Below are 13,942 nucleotides of genomic sequence, written 5' to 3'. Positions count from 1 at the left end.
CATCCTCAGGAGTAATGTCGAAACATATAGAGTCGTCAACTTTTTGAAGGCCATAGATAGGCCTACATAAAATGTTTTTAATTGTGTACCAGTTTAACTTTGATTGTTATTTATGATTTTAACTTTATAGTTGTCATAATGTTAAATTTATTTCATCACAGAGGCACCAAGGACTATAATAACATTTAAACTGTTCATCCATTTATTATTTGGAGAGATGGAAGTGTAACAGGTAGCTCCCTATTGGGTCAGTGACAAGTCTGCAGGCTTACGACACTAAATATCATGGTTGTAACACCAGTGGTGAGCAGAGCATAGATAGCTCATTGTGTAGGTTTACACTTAACAACAACAAAACTAAACCAAATGTAACAGGTACAATAACAATTTACTAAATGCTAAGTCTTTTCATATGTACTAACTATGTCATTTCTAGTCATTTTTTATACTATGATGAATATACTTGGTAAGATGTCAAGTCATAAGTTTTATTCGGAAAATATTTTACTTTAAAAGTTAGTAAAGGTTGAATTTTTTCTTCATTATAGTTTTATCATCATCAGACAGCCTAGTACTTATGGAGAGGTTAATTCACTGTAAGGTGAAATTGCTTTAAGAACTAAATGAAAATGGTCACTGTAAAATTATGAACGTACATAGCCACTAAATGTTTGTAGATTTTCATATTATTTATTATCTGATGTTTTTTCCAGCTAAAATGATAGCCAGAAAACCTAAAATACTTTATTTTCAATGACTTTAATTCATGGTTAGTTTTAACATCTTCATCACGATTCAATATTAATTACATAACTTTTGTCTGTGGTGAAGTTCTTATTTCACTTTTGAAATAATTTTAATAATAACACTAGCAATGGATTCATTCTACGGGAATCCAAGGTTGATTATGAATAATAGTATGAAAACAAGTATAACAAACATTTGATACGTGTGTGATGTTAACAAACATTTAATTTTTGAATGTTTGTTATTGTTGACACTGTACTATTATTATTCATAATTTGAATTATATATCAAACAAAACTTAATAGAAAATCTGTTATTTTGGTGCATAATTAACACTCAATAAAGTTATGTTGCTCGTAGCTTGCATGCACGAGGTACTTACTTTTAGTTACACTTTTTTTGATATTACTGGTGGTTGTAATATCACAGTTTTTTTACCACAGTTTCCAGCTGCACAAAAAATTTGCTTCTCAGAGCCATTCACAGAAATATGTATGACAAAATCAAAGCTTTAGATAAGGCTTAGAAATTATTATTATTATGTGGGTAAGGTTTGAGTTTAATGATTATTTCTTGTCTGAAACTTGTATTGTTCTTTACAGGTAAAGAACTGGAAACAGAGTCTTGTGATAAAATAGGAGAAACATCTAGCACAGAAAATCTAAAGCCTCCGTCTAGGTGGTCCATAAAGAGGTAAAGTTCGTGCAATGTACTCTTAAGGTAGTTAATTTATGTATCCATTCTAATGATAACTTAATGTGAATACCTTGTCAGTCTCCTTAAAGCTGTCATGGACTGGAGGTTAGGGCACTTGACTTGCAACCTCAATATCACGGGTTTGAATCCCATTCCAAAGTATGCTTGCCCTTTCAACTGATGGGGTGTTATAATGTGACAGTTAATTCCACTATTCATTAGTAAAGAGTAGTCCAAGAGTTGATTCATTCTCTCTAGTCAATCACTTCAAAATTAGGGACAGCTAAAACAGATAGCCCTCAAGTAGATTTGTGTGAAATTAAAAATAAAAAAACTGCTCAAAATGTTTGCATGTTGCACAGTCAAAATATGGGGTCACTGGTCAGCATGTTGATGGAAAGTAAATAATTGGGTTTCAACCATGTTAAATCTTTTGTAATTGTCTGTTAAAGATTCTGGTATACAAAGCTAAAGCTTGTGGTAGGTTAACAATTAGGTTATTAGGTTAACAATTTTAAATATTAAAGTTCTGGTAAAGTAATCATTCATTAACTTAAATAATGAGTCTCTAATGACAATTGAGCTATTACAATTAGCTTGGTATCCAGTCATCATGTTCAAACCTTTATATAATTTAGGTGTTTGATAGTCTGGCTCCTGTTAGGCTAAACCTGTTTAGTCTCTAATGACAAATGAGCTATTACAGTTAGCTTGGTATCCAGTCATCATGTTCAAACCTTTATATAATTTAGGTGTTTGATAGTCTGGCTCATGTTAGGCTAAACCTGTTTAGTCTCTAATGACAAATGAGCTATTACAGTTAGCTTGGTATCCAGTCATCATGTTCAAACCTTTATATAATTTAGGTGTTTGATAGTCTGGCTCTTGTTAGGCTAAACCTATTTGAACATATGTTTCAGCTCCGTTGTACTATTTCTCATCAGCCTAGAACACTTGTTGAAATAAAGTATGTACTAACAAGATTAGATCCTGTTGTCTACAAAAGATGTGATATTTACCCCAGAAAAGAATAACTTTCATGGTTGTCTGTTCTTGTATGTAATGTATCTCTTGTTTGTGCTTTATATCCTTGTTTTTATTCTTATACAATTTAAAAACTGTTTCATAACGTGTAACTAACAATTGTGTAAAACAAGAATTTTGAATTATGTAAAGTACAACCAGGGCCAGCTCAAGGTGGGTTCAAAGGGACCAAAACACCCAGAGTAAAAGTTTAGGACTACAAAATTAGATGTATCAAATTATATACTTACAGTGCTAACCAATTTTTCAGAATACATATATGTATATATATCGAAGGTGAACAGTAATTTCACCTACTGTTTTCATGTAAGTTCTCACCTGTAAGTGTTCTCAGTAATGACTGATGTAAAATTTAGGTTCCTGTAAACCTACAACAATTACAAAACGTGTTTCTTTATGCTATTTTAACTTTAATAGGAAACAGTTTAGCAGACAAAACAGAAGGTTACGAAGAGTGAGCCGTAAGGTAGTAAAATCACAAGCTTTCTACTGGATTGTGATTATTCTAGTATTTTTAAATACTTTCACCTTGGCATCTGAACACTACAGACAGCCGAGCTGGCTAGACCACTTCCAAGGTATGTTATGTACAAATATATATTCAGACTCAGCAAGAATTCATATATAAAGTGTTGAAACAGCTATTGGTGGGATAATATACTTGTTTCGGTACAACATTCCGTCTCTAACAATAAGACATGATCACATACAATATTTAAATAGCCGTTTCAAAACTCTATATATGTTTGATTATTAATGGGGATCTCATGAAAAGAAAATAAGCAAAAGCTTTTTTCTTTACAGCCGTTCTAAAGTTTTATAGCTTATTTAAGACTTTTTGTGCTTACTTGTGTACAACGTTGTTAGGGTTCTTTTATTTGCATATACATTATATGTCTGTAAATTTTTTAAAGCTAATTGTAATTACATAGTTTCATTTTTAAACTTGCGTAGCAAATGTCACAGTATTTAGTTATTATTATATATATAATAATAATAATAACTAAATAGTGGCATATATATATATATATATATATTACATTTATATATTTTAATATATAAATATTTGTATAATTTGCAAAGCTATCTGTAATTATGCATCACTAATCTTATCATCTTATCATAATCTTATCTTTATATATAATTATTAGTTACTTAAAAGTATTCTTACATATAAATTACATGGTTATAGATTTTTTGATGATATCAATTATTATCCTTATTACAACATCTCGGTTACCAGGTGCTGTTATTATTATAGGTAAAAGATGTGAAAATTTTCATTTTTAAAAATAAAATGAATGTCAAACAGATACGTATCTGTGAAATATTAAAAAGGCTTTCCTTGTTGAGTTACTTTCATGCTGTCATGTGACTTTAGGCTCTTTATGTCCTCGACACAATACAGAGCATGGGTCAGCTTACCCAGACTTCTTCACTCCTCCCTCCCTCCACAGTAAGCACAGATTTCTTTGTTTGCAGTCATGATGACCCAATATAGTCCTTGCAGCTGTGGGGAGGTGGGTGGAAATGCAATTCAGAGGCAAGTCTACTTGATTTGAATTTTACAATTAGAACACCTAAATTAAGATGAAGAAGGGAACAGCAGAATATCATGTTGGTGATGTTAAAAAAACATGTATGTTCAAGTAGTTTTGATAGAAATTAATAAAAACCCTATAACTCAAGCTCTTTCGAAAAGTGGACCTTTCTTCTTCAGGGGCAAACTGGGAATGGTGGTGTAATTGAATGAGTGATATATATAAAGGGGAGTTTAGTGACATCATGAAGGTCATCCAGTTTTCCAGGAAATGTTTAGTCTATTTCTCTATGTACTGTTGTAAGCATCTCATATCCGATAAAATGAAAACGATGGGGAGAGTTTATGTGAAAAGGTGTTAGGGATATTTTACTTTAGAAATGACTAAATATATATACGTTTAAAGCTATAGTTTGGTGTTTAAGTAAAATAAAGGTGACACTTGGAGACTGATTGAAAAAGATATGTTATGCTAATCAATTAATAAAAATAGGTATGGAAAATTATCTTAAATAAATGGTAAGTTTTAGGAAATTCAGCAGTCACATTAAATGAAAAAAATATGCAAAGAATAAAAATTATTTTTCTGAAAGAGATGAAACCAGTGAACAAAGATCACCAATTCCAGGATCTAGATTAATTCCAAAAGGTTGAACAAAGTTTAGATTAGCAATCTAATAAGCTTATTTTATTTCTCTATCTACTTAAGTTTGGAATCCTGTTTCAATGCCAATAAGAGTAACATCATTAATGGAATGACCAAGTTGGTTAAAGTGTTGAGCAACAGGGAGATCTTTTTCGGTGTTTATAGAAAATTTACATTTTTTACACTTTATAAGGTAAATGGTGTTCTTTTGAGAATTGGGAACAGACAAAGTAGATAGCACAATAGGTGAGAAACAATGGTTACCCTCTCTCGCAGCCCATGTTTTAAGTAGGAATGCTCAATATGAGTATATGTATAAGGTCTTACAAGAAAATAAAGTCTTCTGCTCAATGCCAGCAATAAAGGAAAATACGATATAGCAGACAAGTCACTAAATGTTCGAAAGTAGAAAATCCAAGCAATGTACGACTAAACCTAAGTCCCATTGAGGACAATGTCTAGGAACTTTGGCTAGTTGAAGACAAAAGGCTTGGAAGAGGTCTTTGAACAATGAAAATAAAAGAGATTTATGGCATCTGAAGTTGGCAGACAAGGCAGCTCTGTAATAAAATATATAAGGAAAGCTTGTCGCTGAGGCGTTGAAGACAAACAAGGGATATTGTGTTCAATGCACCAACTCCTTAAAGTGGCCCATTGAGACTAATATAAGAAAATTGGCAAGAAGAAAATCCATTTTCTTGAACAAACAGCAGCCAGATGTGTAGCCAAAGACCTTGAACATTGTTGTAAAAAACTGCCATTTGAAGATGTCATAGAAGATGTTTTCATGTTGATGATGGGACTGGTTCCTCATGAGAAAGTTAACATAATAGGGGGAAACCAGTCAAAGTGGAATGACAAGAAGAACCCTGAACTTCAAGTAACTGGTCTTGTTAAGTACGTGAGGAAGAATTTGGAGGTAAGAATAGATGGACAGGATCACCCAAGATTGACTCAAGGCATTACTCCCAATGAATTTATATCTGGAACTGGAGACCAGTAAAGTGGAAGAAGATGGTTGAATGATGAAGCAGAGGCATCGATAATTGGATGATCAGCCACTGAAAGGGAAGAAACTCAAGATAAACATGCTGAACTGCCCAAAGTTCTAACTGTTGATGTGACCTGCAGCTTCCAAGAAACAAAAGGATGCTAATTCCCCAACACAGCATCTCAATCTGAGAGGGAAGCATCTGTGAAAAGATAAAATTCTATAGGGCAAGGAAGAAAAGGAAGTCCTGCTGTTGTAAGTTCTTCATTCAAACAAAACTGGAGAAACTTGAGCTTGGTGGAGGAAACACCATTTTTGCATGACAAATGGATCTTAAGGTAGACACCACTAAAAAAAAAAATTCCATTGGAGGTGTCAAATTTATGTATTCCTCAAGTGAAAGACTTTGTGAAATTAAGTTCTCTTCAACAAAGTAGAAAGGATGTCTTTGGTGGTAGGTGTGGAAAACATAAGAGTATACAGATGAGACTCAAAAGCTTCAAACACAATATGATATAGCTGAAGTGTACCTAACACTGTTGATCTTACAACTCCAAATGTACCAAATTGGAGTTCTAGATGATTGCCCCTCCAAGACAAGTAGCCAGCTAGATGGTTATTTGAATGTGCGTGTAAGAGACTAAAGGGACAGTTTGACCAGAATAAACCAAATGTTCATATAAAAAAGTAAAAGGACAATATCAAGTGAATGGATAAAACCAGCAAAAACTAGATTACTTGACAGAAAAAGGAACAGAGCTAAAGGGAAGGATAGTGAACTACTTTCTCAATGACAGATGAATAGAGATAAGCATATTATGTATCCACCATTGTCATCCTGTGGCCACGACAATCAGCAAACAATACAGAATTAATAGTCTTAACACATTTTTTGGTATGGGCCAGCAGTACAGTCGAAGGACTTCCGCCACTTTAGAGGCAGACTTTTCCAAGTAAAGTTACCATAGAAGTTGTAGAAATCCTGAGATTGGCGGAACAATTTGCGTGAACAATTAACGTTACTCCAGAATTCATAGTCAATGAAATTAACATATCTATGAACAAGAAACATTTGGCAGGAAAGCATAGCTTATTCATATTCTCATGCACAACAAGTGACGTAGAATGTGGGATAAGTTGAGGTATAGTCTGCATTTAGAACATAAAGACACATAACTGTTGATGGCATGAGAGAAAACTTGACAAAGAAATACTATTAGTATTTATGAGGAAAATCCACCTAATTTGAATGTAAAAGTACAACGTCTTTAAACATTGAAACAGGATAATAAAGAAAAATATTCATTGTCCTTACTTGGCATTTCAATCATTAGATGATCATGGGCGTATTAACCAATAGGCTTTCAAGGCTTAGGCCTAGAGCACAACAATGTTTTCTGTGAGATGTGCCCCTGCAATTGTTGGGTTTTAACATACCTTGCTGGTGAGTCATTCAAGAAGGAAGGGGCACATCTAAAAGTGTGAGCATAAAGCATGTGTAAACCTTAATATGCCCCTGTAGATAATTCAGATCTTTGTTTCAGATCATAAGAAAGGTAATGTACAAGTTTCATGTTTTCGAATTTATTTTTGGATTGATAGGTAAGTTACGGATTTGTCGACTTACGTAATATAATTATTGGTTTCAAATTATGGAACATTAATTCCGAACAACTTTGTGAGTGTACATATACACCTATAGGCACTAAAAGCTAAACACAAAAACTTTAACCTTCTCTGTTCTCCTTTAAGTCTATTAACAACCTTACTTATATAAACTAAACACTAACTAGAATTTTAGAAACGTTCTAAACCAGGAACTGTAAGAGAATTCTTGTCCTATGCTTTGATTTTATAATGTTTATGATACATCATCATATAGTTTTTTTAAAACCATATAAAATATCAATACGTAATGTGTTTGAGTAGAAGCATGCTAATCATACCTTTTCAAATGTCATTTAATTTTTACATTAAATCTTTATCTAAACTTCTTTTAATGTAAGACTGATATCCATGTACTTTTCTTAATCCCAAAGAAAAAACATCTACACAACAATGACTGTAGAGTAGACCCCCCCCAAAAAACAACAACAATAAAAGACACAAGATTAACTATCTTTGTGGATGCTATATACCACAAAGTTTTTAACTCATCTCTTAGTTTTTGTGTTTAGTTATTGTGTAATGTGAGTATAAAAGGGTGACCCAGCTTGTAGAAGAATATTCAGTTTACCATGGTTATCATGGTAATCATTAATAAATTTTAAAGTTTTTAAACAAAATCTGATGTGGTTCTTGAATTATCCATAAATATGTCCACAAAACCAGAAAAGAATTCCTTTTTAGATGATTTATCACTTCCAGTTCAGTTAGAATGTAAACATTAGACCAAAAACCCTAAATGTTTATAGTTTATCTTCATGAAACATTATATACAAGTCTGAATTCTTATATATAATTATAATAATACTGAAATTATCACAGTTTTGAACATTCTAATATATTCTAAAGATTTTGAGGTTAAGGATTGTATTCTCATATCAGTCAACTTCAAATCAATATTTTGTGACATTTCTGCTTTTTCTTTTTTACAACCAAGGTTTATAACTATCCCAAAAATATTTAAAAAAATGAATATATTAGTATTGTTGCTAATTTATGAGACAAATCACTGTTTATATCTACCATTGATAATGTTTCATCTTATATGATACAATCTTAATTACAAATCTTCACAGAAGTTGCCAACATGTTTTTTGTTGTCCTGTTCACCCTGGAAATGTTGCTGAAGATGTACAGTCTGGGCTTCCAAGGATACTTTGTTTCTCTTTTCAATCGTTTTGACTGTTTTGTGGTGATCAGTTCTATCGTTGAAGCTGTGTTGACCTACACTGAAGTGATGCCTCAACTAGGGGTATCAGTTCTCAGATGTGTTCGTTTATTACGAATCTTCAAAGTTACCAAGTAAGTATGATATATAGGTGATTAAAGAAACTCCATCAACATATCGGTTACTTTGGTATAGTATATGAGATATCAAGGGATTGTTTATAAATACTAGCAAATGTCATGATATATAATATTGATTATTTGACAGTTTGCTCACCAAGTCAAATCTGTAGTTGAGGATCATGTGTTCTTTACTCTGTCTTTCCATTAGTATCAAAGTTCAGATCTGTAGTTGAGGATCATGTGTTCCTGACTTTGTAATTCCATTACTATGAAAGCTCAAATCTGTTATGACAGCTTGGGTATGACTTGTTACAGGTCTCTTTCTGGATGGTCCTGGTGACCATAGTTGATCCACATTCCTTTGTATACCAATTCTAAATCTCCAATCAGTTTTTGGTGGCATCACACAACCTACAAAGTCAAGATGTTGATCTGATACATCCTTTCCACCACAACTTTATATTAGCTGTGGTTGTCATGTGATTTGCTGATTAGCTTATTGAAAATAGTCTTAATATAACGTACTTAACCCTCTGCTCTGTGCACTTTCATACCATAGGAAGTATATATTTCTTTTCATGTCTTTTACATATTTTTTATATATAAAATCATTTTTTAAAAGGTGCTAATGAGAATAGTTGGTGTTTGGTATAAGAAAAATATCCAACTAAAGAAATTGCATTACAATAGGACCTACACAACTGTCACCAACTAGATACATAACAAATGAATTGGGGTAATTTAATTAATTAATCAGTTACTCAATTACATCAATTAGTGTCATGTCAAATAATTGATTAATCAGTATTATGATTAAATCAGTTAATGTTATAAACAATAACCAACTAATTGAAATTAGTGTTTCTGATTATTAATATTCCAGCTATCCAAGTCACATGTGAAAATAATTGATTAGTTGAATGTAATAGATTATTAATGAGTTCTACAACCAAACCATTATCAAATTAAACTTATTATTTACAGATAGACTTCTGTTTTTTAATTTTTTATGAAGGAAAAAAAAGTATTCTTTACGCTTATTTTTTAGTGAAGATAATTGTTTACTCATGTAAATGTTTCATTTTACTATTTTACATTCAGGTATTGGGCATCTCTACGGAACTTGGTAGCTTCTCTAATCAACTCAATGCGTTCTATTGCAAGTTTACTTCTCCTTCTGTTTCTCTTCATTGTTATTTTTGCATTGTTGGGTATGCAGGTATTTGGTGGGAAGTTCAATTTTGACAGCACACAGGAAAAACCTCGAAGTAACTTTGACTCTTTTTGGCAGTCGCTACTCACAGTGTTTCAGGTGTGTTAGTTTTTATTGTAATTATATTTTGTTTTCTTTTTACAGTTTTGTAGAATGCTTGTTTTTCAAACCATTCATAGCTTTATATTTAAACAATATGGTCTTTTATCATTGTTTTGCCAGATTAATATGAACAAACTCTTTATCAGTTGAATCGTGTTTGGATAAAAACCTTTTTGTTTTTATAAAATGTGTAAAGTCTAAAAGTTATGAGCTGGGTATTTCAGTAATCATTTGACAAAAGTTTTAAAGATTTACAGTTATTTCTTAAAAGAATGGTACATCTGTTAGATTTAAAACATTTTCAAGAGCTGTCGTGAAAACTATGTTATAGTTTAAAAGAAAGATTATATTTGAATCTAGTTTCAAAACAGTATTTTACATTAATATTGGTGAAGAGTCTCAAATCATATATGCTTTTTTGAATAAGAACAGTAATTTTTCACTGTAAATAATAACTCTAGATCATCATTAGTACTCTGAAGTATGACTGTTTGTTTTGGCCATTTTACCAAAATGTTTACGCAGCTGATTTTGTATATATATGTTGTTTTAATGCAAATTCACGAAAGGCATTTTTTTTTCAGTTTTCCAGTATTAGTCTGGTGCTGTCCCCTACAAAACCAAAATCTGACTATATGAGATGCTTCTCAGTGGATTCTAAATGGGTGCCAGTTTGACACCTTTGAGGGTTTTGAGATATGAAACAGCCACATAAGAAGTCAAGTGTAACCTTTTCTGATAAAGAACATAAGTACAACTTTCTGATCCACAGTTAAAACTGAAAGTTTTGGCCTTGTCTGTTTTGCCAAATGGCTAGCTTCTGCTGTACCTGTTATTATAGTTTTGAGATCAGAGAGTGTTGTAGTTACCTTAATGGGAGTTTCCTCCTTCCTGGTAACTTTAGTATCAAAACCTCTAGATTCAGAAGTGACTGTGTTAAGGAACTGGAAATCCATCTTAAAACACCATCTAAGTGATACGTGTGTCTGAACTATAACTTTCAAAGACGCAATAGTCTGCTCATGGTCCTTGGGCCACTGAATATTTGCATTGAATTCTGAGTAGTTCATAACCTGACATTGGGAGGTGCTACTTCTAGTAGTCTGTGGTTGAGTCAAAATCAGAGCAAATGCATGTGTGGGTAACAATCCATTCTGGGATGCTCTATTTGTATCAAAATTGTCTGCAGTAGTTTATATAAGTCTTAATGAAGAATCAGAAGATTTAGTCTTCACCAGTCATTATAATGAACACATACACAAATCATATATTGTTTCTTCTTTCAAGAAATTCCAGGTTTGTTTCCTTTCCCAATCTGTTATAGTCAACAACACTTCTGTAAACAAAGCGTTAGTCATTTTTACACCAATGATAAAATCTGCTTCTTTATTATTAATAAAAACTAAATGGTAGTGAGTGTACAAATTGTTACGGTCTCAAAAGAAACATGATACTTAGAAAAATATTCATATAAATACTGAGTTAGATAATTAGTTAGATAATGAAACATACATATGTTTCTTTTGATATCATATATGATCATGTTCTTGGGGAAATGTTTGTTTTTGTCCCGAGACCACTTACGACTATTGGGGCACTTTACATGTAGAATATCACAAAAAAGATTTTGAATAGTTTGCCTTATTGATGACGTCGTATCTCAAAACATTCAAAGGTATCAATGTGGCACCCATCAGATTCCTCATCCTCTTTTTATATAGAATTCACTGAGAAACAGTCGTATCACAAAACATTCAAAGGTATCAATGTGGCACCCATCAGATTCCTCATCCTCTTTTTTATATAGAATTCACTGAGAAACAGTCGTATCACAAAACATTCAAAGGTATCAATGTGGCACCCATCAGATTCCTCATCCTCTTTTTATATAGAATTCACTGAGAAACAGTCGTATCACAAAACATTCAAAGGTATCAATGTGGCACCCATCAGATTCCTCATCCTCTTTTTATATAGAATTCACTGAAAAACATTTTGCATTTTTGGTTAGGCTAAAACTTACATGAAACTTCCAAACCCAATATTTTATCTGTTTTTGTTAAACATATTTCAATTATATAACATGGATCAAAATGAAATATTTGCTTAAACATTTTTCTTGATGATTTTAGATCCTGACAGGTGAAGACTGGAATCTTGTGATGTATGATGGGATAAATGCTTATGGGGGTGTAGCGTCTCCTGGAGTGTTGGCCTCCATATATTTTATCATACTCTTTATTTGTGGAAACTGTATCCATTATAACATTATTACTCAAGTTATGAATATAACTGGTTGTTGTTGACATGCTTTTATAGAAACAAACTATTTTCTGAAGAGCTTGTAAAGTAGTGACAACATTAAATTAGGTTATAGTGGCTTTTTTTTTTCATTACTTTTCTTCGTTTGCATCTCTGATTATTTTAATACCTCTAATACTGATTTTTATAAGAAGTTAAAAAATTAACTTGCACTGCCATAAGTATAAAAAAAACTTTAAATCATTTGACAGATTTGAAGTGTTGCAATTTTTTGAGAGATTGTTCAAAAGGTAAAAGAAAATTTGGATATAGAAAATTTTAGGCCTCTCGCTAACACTTCTTTTTCTCGTGATATAATTAGGAAAAACTATGAATTAGTTTGAAATTAAAGTTTGTTTATGGATAAACAAGTAATTTGCTTTTAAAACCTTTTTATTTTAGATTAAAAATCTACATTTTATTAGGTTTAATTAGCATCATCGGGTGGGTGAATATGAATGACTTTATCTTGATCATCGTTATTTCGTTTTTGGATGTTTAAGTTAATTGTGTCTACATAAACTTAACCAAATTTATGGTTGAGTTTCCTTTAAATTAACAAATAGCCTACTAAGTGAATTTATCTTTTAAACTTACTGATAATTTCTGGTACTGTGACAATGAAATTTCTGGAATTGTTTTAATTTCAACATTTGTAATTCCATTAGAAGTAACTCTGAAATTACAAATTTCCAGAAGCACTTATTTCTTTTCAATCTTTCAGAGATTATGACATTATTCCTTTTTACAAGTGTATTGCAATTCAAAATTTAATGTAGTATCCTGTATGTTTATCATAGATTGAAATTTGAGGCAATAATTTAGACAAACAAATTTGCTAAAATGATGTTTCAAGCAGCGTACTGAATAAGACAAGAAAATGTAATTTAGGAACAATTTGAAAAACAACAAGCTGAAAGCACAGTATGCAAGATCTATATGATAGATGGTTTAAAATCAAGCAAATAAAAACTTCCTAACAATTCTCCCAGATATTTTGTTGAATGTATTCTTGGCTATTGCTGTGGATAACCTGGCTGATGCAGAAAGTTTGACCGCAATTGAAAAAGTAAGCTGCACATTTGTCTTCATTTATTTCTAGATTTTATAACATCAAATTTACATGAACATACCACAGAGCAAATACGTTTTATAACATCAAATTTACATGAACATACCACAGAGCAAATACATTTTATAACATCAAATTTACATGAACATACCATACGTTTTATAACATCAAATTTACATGAACATACCACAGAGCAAATACATTTTATAACATCAAATTTACATGAACATACCACAGAGCAAATACATTTTATAACATCAAATTTACATGAACATACCATACGTTTTATAACATCAAATTTACATGAACATACCACAGAGCAAATACGTTTTATGTGGTATGTTCATGTAAATTTGATGTTATAGAGCAAATACGTTTTATAACATCAAATTTACATGAACATACCACAGAGCAAATACGTTTTATAACATCAAATTTACATGAACATACCACAGCGCAGATACGTTTTATAACATCAAATTTACATGAACATACCACAGAGCAAATACGTTTTATAACATCAAATTTACATGAACATACCACAGAGCAAATACGTTTTATAACATCAAATTTACATGAACATACCACAGAGCAAATACGTTTTATAACATCAAATTTACATGAATATACCACAG

At 31.7% G+C, this 13,942-nt stretch overlaps 1 protein-coding gene across 1 annotated transcript in view; it reads left to right on the top strand.

Annotated features, from left to right (window-relative positions):
• The window catches only part of LOC106470133 (voltage-dependent calcium channel type D subunit alpha-1-like), a gene marked incomplete at its 5' end in the record, with an annotated part of 108,804 nt that overhangs the window by 45,714 nt on the left and 49,148 nt on the right, over positions 1 to 13,942 (top strand). The window contains 6 exons of the mRNA XM_022398716.1: positions 1,350 to 1,440; positions 2,905 to 3,065; positions 8,406 to 8,631; positions 9,721 to 9,931; positions 12,067 to 12,187; positions 13,228 to 13,304. Of these exons, the coding sequence (XP_022254424.1) occupies positions 1,350 to 1,440; positions 2,905 to 3,065; positions 8,406 to 8,631; positions 9,721 to 9,931; positions 12,067 to 12,187; positions 13,228 to 13,304 (887 nt within the window). The remainder of the gene's footprint in view (positions 1 to 1,349; positions 1,441 to 2,904; positions 3,066 to 8,405; positions 8,632 to 9,720; positions 9,932 to 12,066; positions 12,188 to 13,227; positions 13,305 to 13,942) is intronic.

This window comes from Limulus polyphemus, unplaced genomic scaffold (genome assembly GCF_000517525.1).
Source record: "Limulus polyphemus unplaced genomic scaffold, Limulus_polyphemus-2.1.2 Scaffold3838, whole genome shotgun sequence".
NCBI lineage: Eukaryota > Metazoa > Arthropoda > Merostomata > Xiphosura > Limulidae > Limulus > Limulus polyphemus.
Note: the sequence above shows the minus strand (reverse complement) of the source record. Positions and strands in the feature narration are given on the sequence as shown.